Consider the following 25,858-nt stretch of genomic DNA (forward strand, 5'->3'; position numbering starts at 1 on the left):
TGCCTGTGGCTGCTCAGTCTGCCTCAGGGTCCAGACCCCAGAGTGAGGCCTGCCTCCCCAGGAAGCAGGAGCCCCCCATCTGCCCCCAGCGGCACCTCTGCCCCCTTGCCCTGCCTGTGCCCATGTTCTGCCCAGAGGTCCCAAGATGGAGCCTCATCACTTCCCCCGTTCCCAGCCAGGGCTGTCCCTGTGGTGTTTGGAGCCAGCCCCTGCTTCAGGGACATTCAGGCTGGAGGGCAAAAGGAACTCGGCCCTTGGTCCTTCAGGGTCTGGGCTGCCCAGCTCCACAACTGAGTGGGGTATCTCCACCATCAGCCCAAAGGCCTGTCTGTGAGATGACAGGCGGAGGGCTGGCCCCTGGCCCAGCATCCCTGCCACGGTTTACGGATGGCTTCGACCACCTTCCCCACAGAGCTGCATGGGGAAAATGGAAGAATTCTTTCTATTTGGAGCCTTCCTGGAGGCCTCAATGATTGACCGGAAAAACGGAGACAAGCCAATCACCTTCGAGGTCACCATAGGTGAGTGCTGGGCTCATAGAAGGGTCTCCAGGCCTCAGAGCTGCTGGGTGGTCTCTGCTAAGCCCTGCACCACAGCCCTGGGGCGAGGGGAACTTTGACCACTTTCCTCCACATGTCCTCAAGCACACACACGGCGCACAGTGCACGTCCGTAGTGCACACACGCCCAGGGTGTGGATCTGAGTTTCACTTACAGCCTAGGCTGTGTTCGGGACACAGAGAAGAAAGGAGCCGTCACTGCAGAGGGGGTGAGGCCCTCAAGGGGCAGTGGGGAGAGAGTGGGAAAATGGCCATGTCCTGGGCTGGCCAGGGAGCTCTCTGGTCATCAGAGCTCCTTGCAAGATCTTTGCAGACGAGGGGCACAAGGGGACTGTTCTCTGGGGAGTGTTCTATCACATCCAGGCGGCCACCAACCCCTACCTGCTTCCCCATTCCCTGACTCTCCCGCCATCCCAAGGCAGTTCCTAGATTACAGGGCAGGGTCCGGCCAGGTAGGGAACGGACTCCAGACCCTCAGACACCCCCTCCTGCCTCCAGGCAACTATGGGAATGAGGTTGATGGCCTGTCACGACCCCAGCGGCCTCGGCCTCGGAAGGAGCCCGGGGACGAGGAGGAAGTAGATCTGATCCAGAATTCGAGTGATGATGAGACCGAGGAGGGTGGAGACCTGGCCTCAGTCTCCTCCACCCCACCCATGCGGCCCCAGATCACTGACAGGTGAGCCAGGTGGCACCGAGGGTCCTGAAGGGCCTGCCCGCTGCCTGGCCCCTTCTGAAGGCCTGGCCCTCCCACCTCTTTGGGCCCCCAGTCACCAACCTCCCACCCCTTCCCGCCCCAGGAACTACTTCCATCTGCCCTACTTGGAGCGCAAACCCTGTATCTACATCAAGAGCTGGTGGCCGGACCAGCGCCGCCGCCTCTACAATGCCAGCATCATGGACCACATCGCAGACAAGCTGGTCAGTGCCAGGCCTGGCGGGAGAGGACGGGGCGGGTGCGGGACGTCGGGGGCCTCGCCCAGCTGGAAAGCCTCCTCTGCAGCACGCGAGGCCTGTCTGCCCAGCAGCTTGTTGTGCGGGGCTGGTGGGAGGCGGGAGACTGCGGGAGTGGCCCCAGCAGGACCCATGTTCCTGTCCCCGCCCCCAGGTCCCAGGAGTGGGCCCAGGGCTTGAGGGCTACCCGGAGTGGAGTCTGGAACTTCTGGCTCATCCGTCCTGGGGTTCCCTGAAGGGGGCTGGGCAACCCCTGTCTCTCCCCCTCCCAGCCCATCTAGTCCTGAGTCCGGCTCACTCCTGTGAATTGACCAGGATCATAGACTCAGAGCGCAGAGGTGGCTTCTTCCTTCAGGAGCTGAAGGTCCACAGGCTCTGAAAACAGAACCTGGGAAATTGGTGGTTTCCTCGTGATGGTGGGACACTGCAGGGTGACTCTAGTGAGAGGTCCCAGGTCACTAGCCCCCCATTCTCCCTGATGGACTGGGGAGATTGCGGGGAGTGGCTATGACTCAGCATGCACCCCACTCCTGGTTCACAGGAAGAAGGCCTGAACGACGTACAGGAGATGATCAAAACAGAGAAGTCCTACCCCGAGCGTCGACTGCGGGGTGTCCTGGAGGAACTCAGCTGTGGCTGCCAGTGAGAGGGAGGGGTGGAGGGCTGGGGGGCTGGAAGTGAGGGGTCTGGGCAGAGAAGGAGGTGCCTGCAGGCCTCCTGCTGTGGGTGGGCTCCACTAAGCCCTGCTCCCCCCACCCCCCAGCCGCTTCCTCTCCCTCGCCGACAAGGACCAGGGCCACTCTTCACGTACCAGGCTTGACCGAGAGCGTCTCAAATCGTGCATGCGGGAGCTGGTGAGGACACCCTGGTCCCAAAGCTGGAAGACACAGGGGATGGAGGGAAGGTCTGGAGGTGAAAAGGGGAAACTGAGGAGGGAGTATATCTGTCTCTGAGGTCCCAGAACCCAGGGACAGCCCCCTCCATCATGCATCATGGCCTGAACCCCACGTACAGCCCCCCTACCCCTACAGGAGAGCATGGGGCAGCAGGCAAAGACCGTGCGGGCACAAGTGAAGAGACACACGGTACGGGACAAGCTGAGGCTGTGCCAGAACTTCCTGCAGAAGCTGCGCTTCCTGGCAGATGAGGTGCGCCCCTGCTGGCAGGCACAGAGGGGTGCCCTGCCCCAAACCAGTGGCCGGAGTGGGGGCTGCACAGGAAGGGGTTAGGCCAGAACCCCTAGGGGGCCCATCCTGCTCTGATAGTCGCTGGGGCACAGGAATGAACAAGCTCTTCATCCTGTCTTGTCTTCTTCCTGCTCCGTCTGGTGGGAAAAGAAAGACCCAGCATCTGCGGTCCTTCCCTTTCCAGGCCCAGGCCTGGCCCTCTGGGCCCTGAGGCAGAGATCCTGGCAGTCAGTGAGGCTCAGGGGGCCCCAGCGGAGAGGCGGGCCCCGCTCAATCACAGGGACCCCTCCCGCCCCCACCACAGCCCCAGCACAGCATCCCCGACGTCTTCGTCTGGATGATGAGCAACAACAAGCGCATCGCCTATGCCCGGGTGCCCTCCAAAGACCTGCTCTTCTCCATCGTGGAGGAGGAGCTGGGCAAGGACTGCGCCAAGGTCAAGACGCTCTTCCTCAAGGTGCCAGAAGGGGAGCCAGACCGCGGGCGGTGGCGCAGCAGGGCGGCGGGCTGGGGCCCAAGGTCTGCATCTGGCTTCTTTCAAGGGGTTAATCTCCCCTTGGAGGGAGCAGCCCCTTATCCCGAGTCTGGCTGGCCTGAGCCAATGAGTTTGAGACCTCAAGTAGCAGGTCCTCAGAGAAAGAGCCGGAAGGAGAGTAAGAAGCGGGGAGGACAGCATGGCCCTACCCTGCCCATGCCCTTCGGTGCTGTGTTGACCACCCCCACCCTGCAGACCAGTGGGTTGGCTATGGAGGGGCAGGGGCAGCTCTGACCAAGGCCTCTGCCAGCCCCCTGCCCTGTCCTCACCCCATGGGCCCCAGCAGCTGACCCCGAGCCCACCCCCAGCTACCAGGGAAACGGGGCTTCGGCTCGGCAGGCTGGACAGTGCAGGCCAAGCTGGAGCTCTACCTGTGGCTGGGCCTCAGCAAGCAACGCAAGGACTTCCTGTGTGGCCTGCCCTGCGGCTTCGAGGAGGTCAAGGCGGCCCAGGGCCTGGGCCTGCACTCCTTCCCACCCATCAGCCTGGTCTACACAAGTGAGTGGGGACTCCTGGGCCTGGGCAGCCCCTGGCTCCCAGCCCTCACCCCGGGAGGGCACTGGGGAACCACCTGCCCCCCCCCCGTCTCAGCCTGCCCTTTCCCACAGAGAAGCAGGTGTTCCAGCTCCGCGCCCACATGTACCAGGCTCGCAGCCTCTTTGCCGCTGACAGCAGCGGCCTCTCGGACCCCTTTGCCCGTGTCTTCTTCATCAACCAGAGTCAGTGCACAGAGGTAAGGGTCTGGGGAGGAGGAAGTGGCTCTGGTTTTGAGAGTATTTGCGTGGGGACCTATGACCCTGTGGGACCTGGAGAAACAGGTCAGCCAGTGCTCCCAGATCCTTAGAGGGAAGCCTTGCAGATAACTGCAGGCCCGGGCCACACTGGTGAAGACTTTAGTCACGGTTATATTCAACACAGGACAGAGGGGACATAGACACGAGCAGACTTCACGTTAGCCTTCATTTTAAGATTCCCAGAAGAGTCGGGGAACATGCCATTCCTGCCCCCGAGTCGCCTGAGAGCTGCAGTGACTGGAGGTGGCTCCTGCTCGCGTATCTGCCTGCCCACCCGCACTTATTACCTGTCTCGCCTCACTCTGCCCCACACTGCAGGTCCTGAATGAGACCCTGTGCCCCACCTGGGACCAAATGCTGGTCTTTGACAACCTGGAGCTGTACGGCGAAGCTCATGAGCTGCGAGACGATCCCCCTATCCTTGTCATTGAAATCTATGACCAGGACACCATGGTATGGGTGGGCTCTGGCACCAGGGACCTACCCCTTCTTCATTGGACTCCACCTGCACTGACAGCCCCCTCCCCCAAGCCCCTCAGCTGGGGTGCGTGCATGGAATCGGGGAGTCTGTGCTGCTGACCAGCCCCTCCGGGAGACCCCAGGTGGCTCCTGCTCTGTTGCTGCAGCCTGACGCCTTTCCAATACCGTGGGTCTCTGGGGTCTCAGGGAGGGGGTGATCCAGGCGTCCCCACCTCCCAGCACAGATGGAAAGAATTCAGGAGTGTTTAGGAGATGTGTCAGCAAGTCCTGCTGTCCCCAGCCTTCCCCCATCCTGGCGGCCCCCTGACCCCTCCCCACACCTACCAGTTAGTAACAGCCTCCCAGCTCTCCATGAAACCTCTGGAGTAGGGGGCGGGGGGATGGGAAGGATTGAGGTGACCCCTCCAGAGCTGGAAAGCCACTTACGACAAGCCACCTCAACTGCTAGAGAACCTGAGAGTCTGGGACTAGAGGGAGGAGGGCCTTATTTCTAGTCCTGAGTCCTGCCTCTGCCATTCACTGCTCAAGCCTCAAGTAAGTATGGTGAGACTTGGTTTCCCCATCAGCGAAATGGGCTGGTCGCACCTATCCCCTTACCTCTCTGGTCTGTGGTAAGGACAGAGTGAGACCCTAGGTGTGATGATGCTCAGTAAACTCAAGCACCGAGTGCCCCCCTTGGTTGTTTGGTCCCATCAGGGCAAAACCGACTTCATGGGCCGGACCTTCGCCAAGCCCCTGGTGAAGATGGCTGATGAAGCGTACTGCCCACCCCGCTTCCCACCCCAGCTCGAGTACTACCAGATCTACCGCGGCAACGCCACGGCCGGAGACCTACTGGCTGCCTTTGAGCTGCTGCAGGTGGGCCCCGCCCCCTCCCCATCATACTGTGAGGCCAGTCTGATTGGAGCTGGGGGCGTCCTTGGAGGCCTGGGGCATTGGGCTTTCCCTGTGTCCCCAGATCACATGGCAAATAACTCCCGGGGAGCAGGAGCCTGTTCTCCAGGCTCTCCAGACTGTGACACCATGGTCCTCATTCCCCAGATTGGGCCGGCAGGGAAGGCCGACCTGCCACCCATCAATGGCCCGGTGGACATGGATCGAGGTCCCATCATGCCGGTGCCCATGGGCATCCGGCCTGTGCTCAGCAAATACCGGGTCGAGGTACGTGAGGGCTCCCCCAGCCCCGCTCCGCCCTCGCGCGCCTGCCCTGGACGGGCCCTGCTGTGCTCTCGCTCCCCGCACCCCGCACCCCGCACCCCGCCCCACCGCTCTCTCACCCGACCCAGGTCATGGCACATGGCACACTGTTGGCATCAAACTCCAGGCAGCTTCAACACCCTCAGGCTACTCTCCATTTTTCAAACAAGGAGATTGAGGGGACAAGGGGTGGGGAGCGACTTGTCCAAGGTCACACCTGGAGGCAGCAGGAGACACAGGCCCCCGCCCACCTAGGGCCTGCCAGGTCTGCGCTCAGTCACCTCGCTGCATGCTGGGACCTTTCCCAGCCCTCCCATCTGCGCCCACATGCCCACCCTCACCCCACAGCCCCCTGAGGACACCCCACCCCTCGTCAACTCTTCTGGCCTCGACCTTCCTGACTCACGGCCCAGTTCCTTCTCAGGGCGGCCAGCCCACCCACAGCTGGCTCCCTTGTCTGAGGGACTCTCTTCTCCCCCCAACCCAGGTGTTGTTCTGGGGCCTGCGAGACCTGAAGCGGGTGAACCTGGCCCAGGTGGACCGGCCGCGGGTGGACATCGAGTGTGCAGGGAAGGGGGTGCAGTCGTCCCTGATTCACAATTACAAAAAGAACCCCAACTTCAACACCCTCGTCAAGTGGTTTGAAGTGGTGGGTGCAGGCCCAGGAATAGTCGGGCAGAGCTGGGTGCGGCTGGTGTGGCTGGACACGGCCCAGTGCCTCTGCCCCCTTCCCTGAGCTCAGGCTCCATTGGCCAACACCCCAGGACCTCCCTGAGAACGAACTACTGCACCCGCCCTTGAACATCCGAGTGGTGGACTGCCGGGCCTTTGGCCGCTACACCCTGGTGGGCTCCCACGCCGTCAGCTCCCTTCGGCGCTTCATCTACCGGCCCCCAGACCGCTCAGCCCCCAACTGGAACACCACAGGTACAGCCACACTTCGAAGCCCAGGCCTGGCTCCACTCAGTCCACTGGAGGGGCTTCAGCTCACAGTCCAGCCCATACAGCCGCCACTTTGCTCCTCTAGGACATCCCAGATGGGAGCATGGGAGGCCAGGGGGATGTCCCATCCTGGGGGCCAAGGCTGCCCAGGGCTGCTGTTCACTCTAGAGCCAGAAAGAGCCAGAGCTGGAGATGTCATGAGAGGGTCTGAAGGCAGATGGCTTCCTCTGCTGGTTTATGGAGAAGAGCCAGGCCGCCCTCCCAGCCTCCATCCTGGCCTCCCTCCCAGCCTCCATCCTGGCCTCCCTCCCAGCCTCCCTCCCGACCTCCCTCCCAGCCTCCATCCCGGCCTCCCTCCCGGCCTCCCTCCCGGCCTCCATCCCGGCCTCCCTCCCGGCCTCCATCCCGGCCTCCCTCCCGGCCTCTCTCCCGGCCTCCCTCCCAGCCTCCCTCCCGGCCTCCCTCCCGGCCTTCTTCCCGGCCCAGCTTCCACTATTTCCCTCCACTGCAGCTCTCCCTTCTCTCTGGCTCAGCTTCTCCTTTTCCTTATGCCCAACTTTTCATCCCTCCCTCTCCCCTCAGAAAGCTCCAGAATCAGCTTTAGGCCTCTGGTCCTTCTTGCCATCCCCGATTCTCACTGTTACTCCTGCTCCTTCCTGTCTGTCTGCCTGTCTGTCCATCTCTCTACCCAGTCAGGCTCCTCCGGGGCCGCCATGTACTGTGCAACGGGGGCCCCTCCTCTCACCCTACAGGGGAGGTCGTGGTGAACATGGAGCCAGAGGTGCCCATCAAGAAGCTGGAGACCATGGTGAAGCTGGATGCGGTAAGGCGCGTGGGGTCAGTCCCACGCAGGCTAAGAGCATGCACTGCCTGTGACACTCACTGAGAGCCTGGCTGCCTCTTTCAGCGTCCAGGGCTGACCCTGACCACACGTGCACACAGCTCCATCCTAGACTGTCCCGGAATGCAAGACTGTCAGAGTTGCACGTGTTTGTGTACGCATGTGTGCAAGTGCATGAGCGTGTGGCGTGCAAGTATGAGAGACAGAAAGAGCAGTAACCATTTGAGGTAATAGCCTGCAATTATTTTTACTTCGACAAATGACACCATAGGCAATGGATTCCTTGTTGGGTACGCCAGTGTTCTAGAGGGTTCCTGATTTCCCATCCTAGCCATTCACAAACAACTCTCCCCAGACCTGGGCTAAGGAAAGATTTCCAGCTAGAAGTTTCCTATTCCTCCTGGCTTTGGGACTAAGGCTGTTTATCTGCCAGAGGGAGACCCAGGGGTTGGATTTGGACGTGACCTCTGCAACAGAGGGTGGGAATGAGGCCAGCCTGGAAGAGACCATCCTGAGTCCAGACAGCACAGAGAGGCTGGAAGTGGGCTTCCTCCCTACCTAACCCTTTCAACAGATCTCGTTTCCAACCTCGCCTGCTTCATACAACTAGGGATGTCTCTTAGCTTCTGAGGTCTGAGTTTAATGTGAAACATCTTCTCTTAGCCCATAATCCTTGACTCCAGAGGGTCCCCAGCCAGCCAGCTGAGTTATGTGCACATGGCTCTTGGGAACGTGGAGCAGACGAGATCCAGTGCCTGGCCAACAGCCCCCTAGTTTCAGGCCCGCAGCAAACAGACAGAGGACGGTACCTAAGCTTGCCCATCGTCCCGCAGGCCCTGAGCTCTGCTGGAAGTGTTTTCACCAGGGTTCTCTTCAGCTATGCAATTGTGTGTGTGTATGTGTGTCCACTTAATTTTTAAGGTGCTTGCCCTGGTAAGGGAAGAAAAGTGGAGTTGAAGTTGACTCCATCTAGCCAACATCACTGAATTCCTACTGTGTGTGGCCAGCCTCCCTTCCCAACCCTGACGCCCGGTGACATCACCTAGGGAGTTCACAACTATCTCAGGCTTGAGAATCACTGCCCCAGAGGGTCTGAGGAAACATCTGCAGAGCAGACCTTCGGCAGGCTCACCAGCAGTGTGCTCCTATTAATGCAGAGCTGGCCCTGTGCACAGGGACTCAGCTCACGGCAAGCATCCCTGCATGAGCTCCCTCTCCTCCGTGCTCCCTGACTGGGCCTCTGCCTCCACTCCAGGCCTTGGAGGGCTCATTCTGTCCCTGTCTCTTTGATACCCCTCTGCAGACTTCTGATGCTGTCATCAAGGTGGATGTGGTGAGTGTGGAGACCATTCAGGGGGCTCTGGGGAGAGACGACCCCACACTGGCATAGAGTGTCAGGCCAGGGGGCTCAGCATCAGGCATGAGCTACCCCCAGCCTCTGGATGCTCTGGCCAGCACACCCTCCAAAGAGGCAGAGGGAGAGAGCTGCTTGGGCAGCAGAGCCTCTGAATGTCAATCCCGCCTTGGCCATTGGCTCCTGTTGGCCGGTTATAACCCTCTCTGGCCATGACATCCTCCTCCACAAAACAGGACCCTTCCCCTTTGACGGTGGTGGTCCCACAGAGCCTCCTGGAGCCCAGGGCTCCCTGGAAGCAGATGGTCAGAATGGATGGGGGACCCCCGGACTATCCAGAGCCCCGGGAATAGCCAGGGTGCAGGGATGTATGCAGGACTCCAGACCTAGGCCAACCCCCCAGGCTGACGAGGAGAAGGAGAAGAAGAAAAAGAAGAAAAAAGGCAGCTCAGAAGAGCCGGAGGAGGAAGAGCCCGATGAGAGCATGCTGGACTGGTGGTCCAAATACTTCGCCTCCATTGATACCATGAAGGAGGTGAGTCCTCCGGCTGGGCCGGGGGCTAAGGGGGACTCGGGTGAGGGGAGGCAACCCCAACTCCACATCAGGCCCTCCTGTCCAACTGCTTTCCTGCTCCCCACCAGAGCTGGCTCCTCCACTCCATGAGTTAAGAACGGCTTTGTCTCACGGCCTTGAATTCGAGCTCGGGACTCACCTTTCCTAGCCTGGCGGTCCGGTCTACCTTCCCTGGCTTGCTTTTCTCTTGTTCTCATTCATTTATTCCACAAACATCTCTTAAATATATATGATGAGTCAGACACCATCCCAGGTGCTATGGGAGCCAAAAGATAAGATGCCATACCTGCCCTGAGGAGCCCTCTGTGTACTGGGCAAAATGGACATGTAAACAGATACAGTATGGTGTGATGACAAAAGCAAATCAATGCCTAGGGGAATCAAGGAAGGCTTCATAGAGGAGGTGATATTTGAGGAAGAGGAGAAACATGTGCTCAGAGACCAAAGGGAAGCAATGACTTCTCAGTAATATTTGCCCATCTTCATACTGTTTTCTTTTACCCATCTCGGTCTGTGGCTGTGAAACATTCTTCCATTGTGTGCACGCGGGTTCTGTCTGCTGAGCCAGACTACCAGTTCCAGAAAGTGCGTTTCTCCTCTTCATTTGTCCCTCCTCCACACTGCCTGCCTAGCTCAGGGCTGACCAGGAGGGACATGTGCCTGCAGTTGTGCTTTCTCATCCGAGCCGATCCAGCCACCCTGTCTCCCCAGGCACTTGCTGTGTGACCTAAGCTGTGTGCGGCGTCTGCCATCCATGTTAGAGCACAGGCTGAGCTGCTCTAGCAAGCTAGATTGGTGCGAACGAGAAGAAGGCTTGTATGGGGTTCGATGGTGTCAGGGACCAAGATCCTGCCACCTTGTGACCGACATCTGTCTGTACGGTTAGAGATGGCTTGCTGTCACATGCTATCACCAGTGCTCAGGAAGGGGTAAAGAGAAGACGCGGAGGCAAACTCCTTTCCTTTTAAAGGCCTCGTCCAGAAGTCGCACCTGTCATTCTATCCCACTGGCCAGAATCTAGTCCCATAGCCACACTTAGCTGCAAGGGAGGTGGAGAAAGATCATATTTAACTAGGTGACTGTGTGCCAAAGAACACTTCTCAAGAACAGGAGAACAGATCATTGGGGGACACCTGATAGTATCTTCTCCCACCATCACCTCCTGGATCGAAGTTGGCCAAGCTGGAGCTCCAAGAGGCTACCTAGTATCTCATCTCTGCTCCTGTAATTTGCACAGGCGGCCACCAGGTGGCGGTGGCACTTTAGTTGAAACCTGGTGATTTAGTTTCCAGTAAGTGAGATATAGGGTGTGAAGAAAATAAAGCACATTTTCTTACTAAGTTATACTTTTTTTTTGACATGAACAAATAGTAATACCATTAACAAGCAACATTAAAGGGCACTATATTTTTTAATGATGCACAATTTAAAGAATCATCAACTCCTAAGTACAGTAATTTGTACACACCATAAACTTTTTTTAACCCACGTAAGCAGAACGTGTGATGGTTTTTAAGCTCAGTCAGAAAGAGTGTCTGTTTCTAGTGTATTTAAGACTGGTCTGAGACCACAAGGGCCAACAGGCTCCTCCACAGGAAGCCCACCTTCCCTCCTCACATCTCTTGGCAGCAACTTCGACAGCAAGAGGCCTCAGGAATGGACTTGGAGGACAAGGAGGAGACAGACAACACTGAGGGTGAGCCCCTAGAACCCTGAACCTCTGCCTCCCACTCCTTGCCCCCAGATGCAGGTTCCCCTGCCTGCCACACCAGCTGCTTCTCTTTCCCCCACCCATGGACCCGTACAAGTGCAGCAGCCAAGGGCATATACCGTGAGGGATCCCTGGGCACCAGCGAACAAACCTGGGCCCTTATCCAGAGTGGCTTTTACTCTGACTAGTTCAGCAACCACAGTGACTGACAGACATTTAAAGCCACAGAACATCAGTGCTGGAAGGGACCTTGGAGTTCATCTCATCCAGCATTTTCCAGAACTTTTTAGTGGGATAATACTAATGGGTATTCTGGAGAGAAAGGGTGATTCTGTGGTCCAATGGGTTAAAGAGGTCTTTTGGTGCAGGACTTCTCAGTGCCTTTAATTTGCAAATGTTATAAAACCCTAGAAGGAAGATATAATATAAAACATTTCCCCCAATTATTTGATCACAATACCCTTTCTTCTAAAGAATTTCAAGAACACCTACACCCGGTGTTCGCTAAATGCAGTTCAGAAAATGTGGATGTAGAACTATGCTCTTAATATTAGACAAGTAGTCTGAGTCCAGAGAAGAAAGTGAGCAACATCCATGCCCCACTCTGTCAAGGAGCACGATAACGGTCTTTGTACACACGCCCATGATCTTACTGGGGTCCCGCACCCATGTGAGTCAGGCGTGTAAGGGAGTATTGCCTACATTTTACAGATGAGTACACAGAGACCTGCCAAGTGAAATTAGCAAAGTAAATTACTGGCAGAACTGGGTGTCCAGCCCAAGTTTTCCTGCTCCATCGTTTCTGCCCCAAACTGACGAGAAGGCCTCCTTTTCTGTTTCTGGCCAGGCCTGAAGGGGCCGGTGAAGGGCAAGGAGAGGGCAAAGGCCACAAAGGAGGAGAAGAAGAAGAGAACCCAGAGCCCAGGCCCCGGCCAGGGGTCCGAGGCCTCTGAGAAGAAAAGACCCAAGATCGATGAACTTAAGGTAAGGGTCTGGGACAGACCCCACCCAGGGACGTGAGGTGGCAGATGAGACAAGACAGAGGCCAGTGGACAGGCCTCATTCCCCTGACGGCCTGGCCTGGCCTGGCCTGGCTCAGGTGTACCCCAAGGAGCTAGAGTCAGAGTTCGACAACTTTGAAGACTGGCTGCATACCTTCAACCTGCTGCGGGGCAAGACGGGGGACGACGAGGACGGCTCTACCGAGGAGGAGCGCATCGTGGGCCGGTTCAAGGTCGGGCAAGGAGGGAGGCCCAGCCCCTGAGCCCCAGCCCCTGAGCCCCCCATGCCAGCCCAAGCCCCTGCTTGCCTTGCTGCAGGGCTCTCTCTGCGTATACAAAGTGCCACACCCAGAGGACATGTCCCGGGAAGCTGGCTACGACCCCACCTACGGCATGTTCCAGGGCATCCCCAGCAATGACCCCATCAACGTGCTGGTCCGAGTCTATGTGGTCCGGGTGAGACTCCCCTCGCATCCCCTCCCCTGAGTTGCCCAGCCCTCCAGGAGGGGTCGAAGCAACTGCACACTGACAGCCCCCTACTGGGAGGCGCGTGGAAGGTTATCAGGTCTAGTTCCCATCTTTTGTAGAGAAGGAGCCAAGACCCAGAGAGGGACAGTAACTTGCCCAGGGTCACACAGCAAGTCTCCTGCCTCGGGTCCAGTGCTCCAGCCCTTCACCAACTTGGGACCCTCAGAGAGTAAGGCAGGGGTGCTGGAAGGTGAGGGTATAGGAAGCCTGCTCAGGAGCACCCTCCCCAATCCCAGGCCACAGACCTGCACCCCGCAGACATCAACGGCAAAGCTGACCCCTACATCGTTATCCGGCTGGGCAAGACCGACATCCGTGACAAGGAGAACTACATCTCCAAGCAGCTCAACCCTGTATTTGGGAAGTGAGTCCTCCTAGTGGCCCTCCCACCCCTGCCCCTACTTTCCCAGCCCAGTCCACCTCCCACCGTACCCCACCCTCAACCCCTCTCCCCACCCCACCCTGCCAGATCCTTTGACATCGAGGCCTCCTTCCCCATGGAATCCATGCTGACGGTGGCTGTGTACGACTGGGATCTGGTAGGCACTGACGACCTCATTGGGGAAACCAAGATTGACCTGGAGAACCGATTCTACAGCAAGCACCGCGCCACCTGTGGCATCACCCAGACCTACTCCACGTGCGTGGGACCGGGCAGGACTGGGTGGGGCGGGGGGCGGGGTGAGCCTGCCGCACCTCGACTCTAAAACCAAGATTCAGAGTGTGTTGTTTGGGAAGGTACACAGACAGACATGTTACGGTTTCCATCCCAAGCCAAGCCTCCACTGCTACAGGCTCTGGGCACAGCCTTCAGGGGCCAGGACTGCAGATTCCAAGACAAGGAGAGAGCGGAGGCAGGACAGGAGAGAAAAGCGGGCTGGAAAGAGAGGCACTGTGCTTTAGGAAGAGTCCACTGGGGATCTGGCTGGCCTCTGTCACTGACAGGCTGCGTGTCCCTTAACCTCTCTGGTTGTCAGCTTCCTCGTGGGAGTCCTGGAGGTTCCAGAGAAGGGGGCATCATAGGGGAATGGAGTGGGCTGCACAGGAGGAGACTAGATGCTCATCCTTGGGACACTGGGCACATGAGGCCAGAGCCCAGGGCAGGAGGGACCAGGCTCCAGCAGCTGGAGCATCTCAGCTGAGCCTGGAGCCCAGGGCAGGGTCCAGTTCCTGACTTAACCAGTTGCCGCCTGGGGATGGCCCAGCTCCACCTGAGCCCCACCAAGCCCGTATGCCCCTCCCACAGACATGGCTACAATATCTGGCGGGACCCCATGAAGCCCAGCCAGATCCTGACCCGCCTCTGCAAGGATGGCAAAGTGGACGGCCCCCACTTTGGGCCCCCTGGGAGAGTGAAGGTGTCCAACCGGGTCTTCACGGGGCCCTCTGAGATCGAAGACGAGAATGGTAATGGAGCACTAGATGCAGCCACGGGGGCGGCAGAGGCCAGCGAGGGACCTGTGCTTCCCTGAGGCGGGACCTCCAGGCCGAGACTGGGGTCTCCGCTGCCGGGGCTGAGTGACCCTCTGCTCATCAGCCCAGAGCCCACGCCTGCCTGCCCAGCCCCTGCCCGCCCTCCCCTGGCTACACAGCAATTGCCCGCTCGTTCTCTCTCCCTCTCAGCATCTCTATGGACGAGGGAGGGTCTCCCCATTCTGTTTCTCAGATGAGAAACTGAGACCCAGAGAGTTTAGTGACTTGCCCAAGGCCACGTGGCTCCAAGCTCTGCACTCTCCCAACTCCTTCACCCATCTGACCCTTCCCAGAGAATCGGGAGGACCTATGCTGGCCACCTGCAGGGTGCTGAGACAGGAAGTAGATTCCTGCCTTCCCTGACCTCACAGCCCCACAGGCGAAGGAAACCCAAGGACACAGACCCCTCTGGGCCCTATGGGACAGCCGAGAGCTTGGACAAGCCACTTGTCTCTTTGTGCCTCAGTTTCCCCAACCATAAAACAGAGATGGGCAGATCAGTGGTGGCTCAGGGGCCTCTTTGCTCCTGAGTTTCTGCTGAGCCCATGTATGCAGCTGACACTCTGGCACCCGTAGGTCAGAGGAGGCCCACAGAGGAGCACGTGGCGCTGTGTGCCTTGTGGCACTGGGAGGACATCCCCCGAGTGGGCTGCCGTCTGGTGCCAGAACACGTGGAGACGCGGCCACTGCTCAACCCTGACAAGCCTGGCATCGAGCAGGTGACTCGCCTGAGGTTCTTTGGTATTTGGGATCAGGGAGTCCAGGCCTGGGTCCATAAAATGGGCCCCCATGCTATTGGCTGCATTCCCCAAAGCCTGTGGCACCTCCCACCATGTCCCTCTATGATAACTCCAGTGGCACATGTCTTTGCCTTGACCGAGAACCATATCAACTGGGGTGGAGACCTGGGATGTTTCTCTCAGAAGCTGTGATTGGCTAGTGATGATGTCATAGGAATTCCTGGCACCCAAGGATGAAACCTGATGAAATGAGTCCTGACAGGACAAAGGTTGGGAGGGAGAGGAGAGCTGGCCTCCCTGGGCAGTGGAGAAGTCTGCGGGGAGACCTGCCACGCCCCTTCTTTCTCAGGGCCGCCTGGAGCTGTGGGTGGACATGTTTCCCATGGACATGCCAGCCCCCGGGACGCCTCTGGACATCTCCCCCCGGAAGCCCAAGAAGTGAGCTGCTCGGACCCAGCACCACTCCCTCCTTGCCCCCGCCCCTTGCTGTTCCCCACAGAGCCCAGGTCACCTTAGTCAGCATCCCACCCCTGCCACCCCCGCCCCCACTGTGTGACCTTGCCATGGTAACAGACCAACCCATCCAAAGAGTTGTGGGGCTTGCCCTTGGCGGGTCCTTTTCCGAGGCGGGAGCCACAATCCCACTGTGCAGTCAGTGAGGGCCATGAGTACACACCAGCACCCACCATGGACTTTCATCAAAATATGGGTTCCCACACATGTGCCCACACATACACACACGCAAGACAGAGAACCCCTGAGAGCCAGCTCTGCTCTCTGACAGTCCCCACACCAGGCTGTCATTAAGCTCTGCCAAGTTTTATTTAAACCACCTGGCAATGAGATGAGCAGGAGCGAGTGCCTGGAAGAGGTTGGGGAGAGCCCTGGAAAGAGCACCGGATCGGGAGCCAAGCCAGCTGCCTCTCATAGACCCTGGCCAGGTCACTTTTCCTCCCTAATCCTCAGTTTTCCCGTCTGTAAAGTGACAGGATCATCGAGTCACTGTCAACTCTGACACCCTCAATGTCCGGCATCAGAACCGCTTTCACGGGCATATGACTTCGCACAGGGACTCAAGCTCAGAGGGGCCCATGCCTATTTCAAGATGGCATCTTCAAATTCTTAATGATTTTTTTAACATGGAGCCCCACATTTCCATCTTGCACTGGGTGGGCACGTTACGCAGACAGTTCTGCCTGGAATAGCCCCAGGTCTGAGGCCACAAATGTGCCGTTCCAGGGACCATAACTAGGGGACACCTCAACCCACTGTGTAACGGGGCTTGCAGTCCAGTGCTTAACTCCACACTTCAGTTCTTAGTGGATAACTCAAATTCACTCCTAATGATTGGAACGTAACTGCCTCATTTATAACGACGGTTACATGTCAAGGGGGAAAATCCTCATCAGCAACAAGGACATAAAGGAAACTAGATTCCTTGGGTGTTCACTGCCAGCTGCTGGGCTGAAACATAAACTTCTATTAGATCCAGTATGGAGCCTCTGGCCTCTGAAGATGGGGACCTTGCTCCCGACTCCCTGGGCCTCGCCTCAGCCACCCTCAGCAGCTGGGCCCTGCCCCTGCCTGCCCCGAGCCAGACTCCCTGTCCAGGAGTGTGCTCTGGGACCCGGAGCTCCAGCTATACTGGCTCCCCCTGGGGCTCCCCTCACAGTGGCCACACTGCCAGGCAGACCCTCGGTCACACCCCCAGGGGTCCCAACATTCTCCATCCCCTCTGCTCTCTCAGCCCCGACCTGCCCAGGCCATCCTCACTCCAAGTCCTCAGGACTTCTCTTGGTCATCTCATCTCCAGCCCCCTGCCCAAGGCCCTAGGGTAACCCCCACCTCCCAGACTGCTGATCAGCCTTTCCCCCTGCCCAGGTACGAGCTACGGGTCATCGTGTGGAACACGGATGAGGTGGTCCTAGAGGACGATGACTTCTTCACTGGGGAGAAGTCCAGTGACATTTTTGTGCGGGGGTGGGTGAGGGGTCCTCGGTGGGTGAGGGGTCCTTGGTTGGGTGGGGGCTGAGCTAGGCGAGCCCACCTTCCTGGGGTGCAGGAGAAGAGGCAGAAGACAAGGAGAACTGTGGGGTGCGTAGAGGCCCCACCTGTGTGGCTGCAGGTCTGGAGTGGGTGGTGCCCCACAGGTGGCTGAAGGGCCAGCAGGAGGACAAGCAGGACACAGACGTCCACTACCACTCCCTGACTGGCGAGGGCAACTTCAACTGGCGCTACCTCTTCCCCTTCGACTACCTGGCTGCCGAGGAGAAGATCGTCATCTCCAAGAAGGAGTCCATGTTCTCCTGGGACGAGACGGAATACAAGATCCCAGCCCGGCTCACCCTGCAGATCTGGGACGCCGACCACTTCTCCGCCGACGACTTCCTGGGTGCAGAGCTGGGCTGGGGCGGGGCACTGGGACCCAGCATGCAGGGGGCAGCGGGGCGGGGAGAGGCAGGGACAGGCAGGGACAGGAGGGACAGGGTGAGCCCCCCCACCCCCGGTCTGTCAGAACTGACTCCAAAGTTGCCACAGGGGCCATCGAGCTGGACCTGAACCGGTTCCCACGGGGCGCCAAGACGGCCAAGCAGTGCTCCATGGAGATGGCCACGGGGGAGGTGGACGTGCCTCTGGTTTCTATCTTCAAGCAGAAGCGCGTCAAAGGCTGGTGGCCCCTCCTGGCCCGCAATGAGAATGATGAGTTTGAGCTCACGGTGGGCACCACCGCCACTGCTCGGGTGCTGGGCCGGGCCGGGTCGGGCCGAGGGCCCGAGGGGCCGGCAGCCGGCCCAGGCACTGGGACAGTTCTCTTCCTGTCCGCAGGGCAAGGTGGAGGCGGAGTTGCATCTACTGACAGCAGAAGAGGCGGAAAAGAATCCAGTGGGCCTGGCCCGCAACGAACCTGACCCCCTGGAGAAACCCAAGTGAGTGCCCGCTCTGCCCAGGCCCCAGCCATGCTGGTCCCAGGGACGCCGGGACGGGAGGGAGGGGCCAGAACCTTCTGGTCTCCTTGTCCCCACTTCTGCCCCCTTTCCCCCTTCCTGGGAACTACTTAGCCTGGGGTCGGCCCCCTCTTGGCCAGGCCCTCTTGCCACACCCTGAGCCTTCACCCTCTGTGTCCTTTCTCCGTGCTCCCTCTGCTCCACCTGCTGCTCCAGCCGGCCCGACACAAGCTTCCTCTGGTTCTTGAACCCTCTCAAGTCCGCCCGCTACTTCTTGTGGCACACATATCGCCGGCTGCTCCTCAAACTGCTGCTGCTCGTGCTGCTGCTCCTCCTCCCCGCCCTTTTCCTCTACTCTGTGCCTGGCTACCTAGTCAAGAAGATCCTTGGGGCCTGAGCCCGGCATCCTCCTGGGTCTGGTACTCCTCCCTTCTTCCTCTGGACCTGGGGCTCGTGAGCTCGGCAGCACGCGGAACACGCACACACGCGCACACGGTGCACACACAGCTCACGCAGCTCGCACAGAGCAACTTTCCAGCTTTCAAACAGCATCCCAGACTCTCAAAACTGGAAATGACTACTTTACATGATTACATATGGGGCCTGCCTGGTGAAGTAACCGACCACAGCGCCCCTAGCAGATTAGGGGAGACCTAGACCTCGGCCTAGGTTTCCAAGTTGCCAATCCAGCACTCCTCACGCACCGCCGCGTCCTCTCGCAGCGACATCCTGACAGACTAACCCAATTGCATCGGCAGGAAGAAGCCGAGACACGGACAGGGAAAGGGGAAGGGGTTTGGCTAGGACTGGCCGGCGAGTCCTGAATACTTCCTGCAGCAGCCACCTCCTAACCCAGACCTGTTTTCCCACACTGGAAGACAATAAGTAGCTTGATCCAGTGCCAACATCTGAATAGCCGACATTTGCTAAGCACCTGCTTGGTGCCAGGCCCTGTGCTGAGAGCTTCCCCCCTCACTGCCTCACTTTACCCTTTTGCTAACCCGGAGGTGGGATCCACCATTAACCCATTATAAACGTGAGGAAACTGAGGCTCAAACAGGTGCTATGTGCCTGGCCCAGCTGGGGGTGGAAACCAGGCGCCCTGCGCCCATGCCTCGCCCTGCCCCCTATTTACACTGAGCACGGCTCGGGGGCCGAGGTCTCTGTCCTCCAGGAGTCGGCAGGGCGAGAGTTTGGAAAAGCATATTCAATACTTTACAGAAGGTAAAGCTCGACGAGCACTTCTTGCTTAGAGAGCCATGAGGAAGGGAGAGCAGCAGTCGCACCTCGACGGTGGGCAGGCCGCGGGGGGCGGCGGGCTCCTCAGACTCTTGGCCATTTATGTTCATCAGAAAGGGAGAGGTCGAGAAACTGATCTCAGTGACAGGGAGCAGCGACTGGACCATATGCAATGAACCGCTAACTAGAGCTTCCTCATAATCAGAATCGCTTGCGCTGTGGCAGCTTCCTCTTCAAGGAGTGAGCCGCCCTGGCCACCACTGTTCAGGTAGAGGCCGATGGCTGCCCAGTGGCCATCTAGGCCTTGGGAGGAGGTTGAGACACTAGAGGGTCCTGCAAACAGGATGGGGAATATAAGCAGAAAACCTGGCGCTTAGTAACGGGCTCACGCCCTGGCTCCAGCACTCACTGTTTTTGGGATTGGGCCCATGGTGGGGCCTCTTGGGGTCTAGAAGGGCTGAGGGGATGAGGCGCCCTGGGAGATGCTCACTGCCTGACCGCAACTCCCCTCCCCCAGCCGGCCCGACACCGCCTTCGTCTGGTTCCTCAACCCCCTCAAGTCCATCAAGTACCTCATCTGTACGCGGTACAAGTGGCTCATCATCAAGATCGTGCTGGCACTGCTGGGGCTGCTCATGCTGGCCCTCTTCCTCTACAGCCTCCCCGGCTACATGGTCAAGAAGCTTCTAGGGGCATGAAGGCCCCCTGGCCTCCCCGCAGCTCCTCTCCTGGGCTTGTGCATCTGTCCTTCCCTCCTCTGGCATGGACTTTTCAGTCTCTCTGGGGAGCCTGGGGAGCCCCGTGTCCACCCTTCAGGCCTCAGATTCCAGGAGCCCGTCTCCTGCTTACTGGGCTAGCGACACCCCAGTGCCCATCCTCACCTCCCCAAGCCTGCTGTTTGCCAGGTCCTGCCCCTCTGGTCCCTGCCCGTGGGGTGAGGTGCCGGTGGGAGTTGGGGTCTGCCCCACCTTGCAGAGGCGCCACCCTTCTTCGGGGCCTGGCTCCAGAGGAAGCTGCCCCAAGCCCTCCCCAGGCCTTCTAGCTGAGGACTAGACCTCTAATGAAATTAATGGAGAATCCTAACATGGGCCAGAGCTTTCAAAAGAATGAATGAGCAAAAAGCATCGTCCTCCCCTCCCCCAAATATAATCTTGTGAGGGCAGCTGATAGCACCAGTCTTTGTTCTGCAGAAGTGGGCCAGACCCTTCCTACTCATCCAGCGGGGTGGCTGCCTCTGCCCCTGCCCTCCACACTCCACATGGCTCCTCCTTCTGCCCAGGCAGCCCCTGGTCCCTGCTCTGCCTGTGATCGCTTCCCAGAGCTTCCTCTGCCCCGGTTGGTGCCCGCAAGCCTAGACGAGGAGCAGTGAGTTTGGAAAAGCATATTCAGTACTTTACAGAATGTGTCGCCTTCCGTGCCCGTCCTCCCACAGGCAACCGCTGCCCTCCTGGCGCCCGCAGAGCACACCCTCCCCGCCCCTGCAGAGCACACCCTCCCCGCCCCCGCAGAGCACCCCCTCCCCGCCCCTGCAGAGCACACCCTCCCCGCCCCCGCAGAGCACACCCTCCCCGCCCCTGCAGAGCACACCCTCCCCGCCCCTGCAGAGCACACCCTCCCCGCCCCTGCAGAGCACACCCTCCCCGCCCCTGCAGAGCACACCCTCCCCGCCCCTGCAGAGCACACCCTCCCCGCCCCTGCAGTTGCAGCCAGGAGTTTGTACTTGGAGTGCTGCCCCCTGCCTGCGTGAGCTGGGTTTCTCTGGACTGATTTTCCTTTCTTGAGTGATTTTTCTCTTAATTAAAGAAATCAAACGCTGAGCCGACAAGTCTGCAGTTGGTCAGGCGGGAGGACGGGTGGGGGTGCAGGGTCAGTGAGCGCCCTGAGGCTGGCAGACTCGGTTCCAGCTGGGCCTCTCTGACTTTTCCTTTGCGTGACCTCATGGCCCAGGGTTCAACACAGGCCTAAGGCACAGAGCCACCTGCCCAGGCTGACCACTGGAGGAGACTCACACCACAACCCAGGGACACAACAGGGTGGACCCGGAGGCCCCAACAGCTCACCAAAAGGGTTCTGCAGGCCCAAGGAGAGTCTGAAAGCTTAAGGCCCCACGAGCTGCCCCAAAGCTCCGGCCTCTACTCGCAGACACCAACAAGGGAGCCACTGGCCTGGGCCTCATCTCACAGCACCATGCCTGTTCTCCCACCGCAGTCTGAGGCTGGGGACAAAGACCCCTCCTGACACAGAGATGGGGCAGGGGCCCATGTCTCACTGGACCCAACCAACCTCTCTCGAAAGATTCAGCCACTTTTTAAAGACTTTAATCATGACTGCAGGGTACAGGTAACTCCTCGTCACCCTGACAGGCCCTACAGTGGCAGTTCTGGCAATGCAGCGGGGGCCCTGCAGCTCCCCAGTTACATGTGCCGGCTCCGGCACCAACACCGGCACCAACACCAGTGTCGGCTCTCGCACGGCAGCCATTTCAGGTCTGGTTCGATTTGGTGGGGATCCGGAACACCTGAGTTGGAGGAACCTGCAGTTCAGAGTTTATCTGGAAAAGAGAGAGTAAAGGTCATCATGTTTCCCCCAGAGTTCTCCTACTTCATGACCTCTGGGGGTCAGGTGCACATGTCGGCTCTCCCACAGGCCTCTGAATCTGCATGCATCTCCCGCACAAATGCTTCCGGATGCCTGGGAACGCCCACATCTGCATTCCTTCAGAAGACAAGTTCCAGGGTTTCTTGTCTGGCTTTTGCTCCAGCTAGCTAACCTCTGGGAATGTTCTCAACCTTCCACTCTGATCCATCCCTTCCCCTCTTCACCTGCCATCCCACACCAGCCCAGCCCTGCCCTTCCCTCCTCCTCCCCCATCTTCTCGTATACGTAGCACCCAATGAAGCATGGACCACATGGTCCCCTACTGTCTGAGTCCTGTCGCAGGACAAGAGGCCATCGCGATGCCCAGGCTTACCACATCCCCTGTTCAGGTGTGGCCTGGTGCCTGAGACCACACAGGGCCACACAACCCCAGTGCCTCGGCTTACGGCTGGCCTCAGTCACCTCTCACACGCACAGCTGACAACAGAGGAGCTATGCTCAGCCTAGCGTCACACCCCTCCTGGTCCACGGCCTCAGAGCTGTGTGAAGGACTCTCCACCACTGAGTCAGGGTCAGCAGCTGTGTTATGAACCAAAGCGGGCAGAGACAGGGAGATCTCTCCTCTTGCCAAGCCGCGGGGAAGTCGCCCGAACTATCACTGGCAAGCGGGGGCCAACATCTGCCCCATCAAACCTCAGGCCCAACAACCTGGGCCGGCAGAGCGGGAAAAGCCTGGGCAAGTCACAAAGTCTCCGAGCTTTGATTCTCCTGTCGGTGGAGGGGGGAGAATCACTTCTGCTCTCTCCCCCTCATGGGGCACTTGTTAGGACCAAAGAAGAAAACTCGTCTGGGAAGGCTAGGCAGGCTGTGACATGTCACCGGCTCTGGTCTGCTTCTAAGGGCAGTCCAACGAGCAACTGATGCCCAAAGCCACGGGCATCACAGGGACACTATTACAAACCACGGGCTCACTTGCCTCTGGTCGGGGAGGGCACACCTCATTTCCTAATTTCAGGTCCAGTCCTACCACCTCCCAGGCCTCCCGCTCTCTCCCTGGAGGGTCCCCGTCACCCACCTTGGAGTCTAGATACTGCTGCAGCAGCATCTGCAGCTCTGTGTTCTGCTGCTCCAGAGAACTGTTTTCTATCAGTAGCTTGGCCCTCTGGGTCAGGATGAGGCTTTGAGCAGAAAAAGTGGTGAGAGACCCATGGCTTCCTCCATCCTCTACCAAGCAGGGGCCAGGTCTCTGTTTCTGTTCTGGTTGGAGCTGGGAGATGACGCCAGAAGCCGCACCCACCAGAGCAGCCCTCCTGGCCTGACTGAGCCAGACCAGCCACCCAGCACTGCATGCACCCAACGGGAGTTGCCAAAGGCAGCTTCTCTTTCCAAGAGTTCATGGGACAAGGAGGCAACAACTGTGGCCGCTCCGCGACACACATACTCACTGGTATTTCTCCAAGGCTGTGTATAAACCATCCCAGAGGTTCTGTGTCGTGGGAGGGATAACCGTGGCCAGGGCCTTCCAGTACTGGGAGTCCTTGGAGGTATCGCGCACATCCTTCAGCAACTTCATTGGTGGCCGAGAGTCCCTGAAGGTCAAGGGTACTGATGCCATTCTGTCCATTTGACACCATGCAGGCCCCCAAGCAATGCCAGTCACAGTGCCTGTCCCTCACAGTTTTTCCATCTGTCACCTTCCCACTCAGCTATACGAACTTATCAGATTATGGGAGATTCTCAGCAAGGACACTTGCTCAACCAGTGTTCCTGATTCTTGGTGCCACTGTCATCTTTTGAGCACCGCTGGAGTTTCATCCACACTTTTTCTTTCAATCAGTTTACCTCACTGGCTTTAAAGCTCATTATTATGCCCATTTCTCTCACTAATGCATCCAAAAGAGCTCTCAAAATTTGTCGTCATCTCTCCACCCCCTCTAAGGTAGCCCTGATCCAGGATACCACCTCCCACCTGGACAAACCTTCCCACCATGCTCCTTGGATCCAGCATCGCCTCCTCCCTGACACCAAAATGATCTTCCTAAAACCTAGTCCAATAACAGCCCCCCTGCTTAAGATTCTCTTTGTGGCTCCAGTCCACTAAATGGTGAAGACCAAGATCATGGGCATGTTAGGCTCTCCAAGATCTGGCCTCGCTTCCCTACCCACCGGACGCTCTTTCTAGACCCTTGATACTCTAGTCATACCTCTTTGTCACAATTTTTTTTAATATACCAGGCCTTTCCCCATGCTGTGACACCCTGAAATGCCCTTTCCCCCACTTCATCCACTGAGGAAAACTCAGTTCCAGCGCCATCTCCTCCTAAAGCTCTCTCTGACATGGCAAATGGAGTTGACCGCTTTCTACTCTAAGCATCATGACACCTTGCGTATGCTTTGACCACCGTTCTGATCACAAGGTGTTACTCCCACAGGGCCTACACATAGCAGACCCCAATAAATGTTTGTTGAATGAATGAATGAATGATAAATGCATGAAAAAATGCAAAGCACTTCTACCCCCCCATTTCTTTCATTATAATGTCCACTGATTCCTCTAGCCTTCCTTTTGAATATCCCTTTACTCACGCCCCCAAACTCTTGCTCAGCAGCCTATTCTCCACGCACTGGCATCCGCTTGGCCTCCCATCCCATCCAGCTTCCCCAGTTCTCAGGCAAGCCCTCCGGCACCGCAGCCCACCTGGGCTTCTTTAGGCCCATGACAAAGGCCTTCAGAATCTTGAGGACATCATTGGAGTGGATAAGCCTAGGAGAATGGGGGACCTCCTTCTCTTCCGGCTCCTTTTCCACGGGGCTTTCTTCCCCCTCTCCCTTGAGGTCTAGCTGCTCTGCTGACTCCAAAGCTGATACCAGGCTTGTTCGATCCTGTAGGGATGACAAATTCCAGGCATTGATCTGGAGAAAGCTGCAAGGGGTAACTGTAAGTTGGGGGTAGCAAGTGTCAGTGTATATAGACAGGAAGAAAAAAATAGAGAAAAGATTGTAGGAAGTTACAGACGTTACATAAAAGGTGCAGAGGGAGACATGTACACAAGGAAAGAAATAGTGAGGAGAAAGAGTAGAAGAGAAGGGGGTGGGACCAGGGAGAGAGGCACATGGGGCTTCAAAACAATGATAATGCTCCATTTCTAAATCTGGGTTCACAGGTGCTTGTTTTATTGATATTCACAAAGCTTTTGTGATTTACACATCCTTTTGAATAATACAAAATAAACTTTATTTTAATTTTCAAATTTAAAAAAGTTTTCCTCCCACTTCTATCTCACGGTTCATTCAGTTTACTTCTCACAGGCAAACCAGTGTTGTCAGCTTCTTATGCATCCTCCCGAAGACATCACATGGCCATACAAGCACAGAACATTTTTCCTTCCCATTTTTACATAAATGAAACTCTACCTACATAATTCTGCACTTTGCTTTCTTCTCATACCAATAAACCTTAGAGATCTTTTCAAATAAATACACAAAGAACTTCTTTGTTCTTTTTTATAGTGGCACAGCATCCCATTGTGTAGATGTACCAGATATTATTTAATCAAGTCCTTAATGATGGAAATTCAGGTTGTTTCCAATCTTCTGCCATTTCGAGCAATGCTAGAGTGAATAAGCTGCAATGAACATATCATTTCAAATGTACTGAGCTATATCAATAGGATAAAATCCTAGAAGAGGAACTGCAGGATAAAGTGTATACGGTTTTATAACTGACACTGCCAAATTGCCTTCCATGAAACCTGCAACAATTTACACTCCCGCCAGCAACTTATGAGTGTGCCTGTTTCCAACATCTCAGCCATCACTATGTGTTCTCAGACTTGCAGAGTTTTGCCAACCGGACAGGTGAAAATGGAGTTCGAGCAGTTTTAATTTACATTTATTTCTCTTATTAAAAGAAAGCCTCACTCCGCCTGACTTCAAATTATACAGTAATCAAAACGGCATGGTATTGGCAGAAAAACACACACACGGACCAGTGGAACAGAATCGAGAGTCCAGAAGTAAAACCATATTTATATGGGCAAATAGTTTTCAACAAAAAAACCAGAAACATACAGTGGAGGCAACCCTTGATTGACCTCACAGACTGCAAGGACCTTGTCAGCTTACAATCCCTTATTTTTTTATTTTTTACACCTACAGCACCTGGTCTTCCTAGGTGGTCTCCCATCCAAGTACTAACCAGGCCCA

The 25,858-nt window shown here is 57.4% G+C and overlaps 2 protein-coding genes across 7 annotated transcripts in view; one reads left to right on the forward strand and one right to left on the reverse strand.

The window, feature by feature from the left end:
• Positions 1–19,907, forward strand: part of OTOF (otoferlin) — a 93,248-nt gene extending 73,341 nt beyond the window's left edge. The window contains exons 16-46 of one of the 4 annotated variants that reach the window (XM_011356521.1): positions 413–521; positions 1,058–1,238; positions 1,360–1,480; positions 2,055–2,155; positions 2,277–2,367; positions 2,545–2,661; positions 3,005–3,157; positions 3,544–3,733; positions 3,844–3,968; positions 4,348–4,482; positions 5,206–5,367; positions 5,551–5,670; positions 6,194–6,355; positions 6,471–6,633; positions 7,341–7,471; positions 8,793–8,822; positions 9,247–9,378; positions 11,047–11,113; positions 11,976–12,112; positions 12,228–12,362; positions 12,448–12,585; positions 12,894–13,021; positions 13,127–13,297; positions 13,904–14,064; positions 14,707–14,849; positions 15,220–15,308; positions 16,752–16,850; positions 17,021–17,262; positions 17,409–17,587; positions 17,697–17,797; positions 19,572–19,907. In XM_011356521.1, coding sequence (XP_011354823.1) covers positions 413–521; positions 1,058–1,238; positions 1,360–1,480; positions 2,055–2,155; positions 2,277–2,367; positions 2,545–2,661; positions 3,005–3,157; positions 3,544–3,733; positions 3,844–3,968; positions 4,348–4,482; positions 5,206–5,367; positions 5,551–5,670; positions 6,194–6,355; positions 6,471–6,633; positions 7,341–7,471; positions 8,793–8,822; positions 9,247–9,378; positions 11,047–11,113; positions 11,976–12,112; positions 12,228–12,362; positions 12,448–12,585; positions 12,894–13,021; positions 13,127–13,297; positions 13,904–14,064; positions 14,707–14,849; positions 15,220–15,308; positions 16,752–16,850; positions 17,021–17,262; positions 17,409–17,587; positions 17,697–17,797; positions 19,572–19,752 — 4,194 coding nt within the window. In that variant the 3' untranslated portion in view covers positions 19,753–19,907. Of the gene's footprint in view, positions 1–412; positions 522–1,057; positions 1,239–1,359; positions 1,481–2,054; positions 2,156–2,276; positions 2,368–2,544; positions 2,662–3,004; positions 3,158–3,543; positions 3,734–3,843; positions 3,969–4,347; positions 4,483–5,205; positions 5,368–5,550; positions 5,671–6,193; positions 6,356–6,470; positions 6,634–7,340; positions 7,472–8,792; positions 8,823–9,246; positions 9,379–11,046; positions 11,114–11,975; positions 12,113–12,227; positions 12,363–12,447; positions 12,586–12,893; positions 13,022–13,126; positions 13,298–13,903; positions 14,065–14,706; positions 14,850–15,219; positions 15,309–16,751; positions 16,851–17,020; positions 17,263–17,408; positions 17,588–17,696; positions 17,798–18,031; positions 18,230–19,571 lie in introns of those variants that run through there. The other 3 variants (XM_011356520.1, XM_011356522.1, XM_011356523.1) reach the window with 3 other exon arrangements.
• Positions 19,908–21,356: 1,449 nt separating this feature from the next.
• The window catches only part of DRC1 (dynein regulatory complex subunit 1), a 38,136-nt gene continuing 33,634 nt past the window's right edge, over positions 21,357–25,858 (reverse strand). For all 3 annotated transcript variants that reach the window (XM_011356525.2, XM_023528523.1, XM_011356524.2), the window contains 4 exons: positions 24,351–24,535; positions 23,098–23,241; positions 22,728–22,830; positions 21,357–21,605 (listed from right to left, as the gene is read on the reverse strand). In XM_011356525.2, coding sequence (XP_011354827.1) covers positions 21,537–21,605; positions 22,728–22,830; positions 23,098–23,241; positions 24,351–24,535 — 501 coding nt within the window. In that variant the 3' untranslated portion in view covers positions 21,357–21,536. The remainder of the gene's footprint in view (positions 21,606–22,727; positions 22,831–23,097; positions 23,242–24,350; positions 24,536–25,858) is intronic.

The sequence above is a fragment of the Pteropus vampyrus genome, unplaced genomic scaffold (genome assembly GCF_000151845.1).
Source record: "Pteropus vampyrus isolate Shadow unplaced genomic scaffold, Pvam_2.0 Scaffold28, whole genome shotgun sequence".
NCBI lineage: Eukaryota > Metazoa > Chordata > Mammalia > Chiroptera > Pteropodidae > Pteropus > Pteropus vampyrus.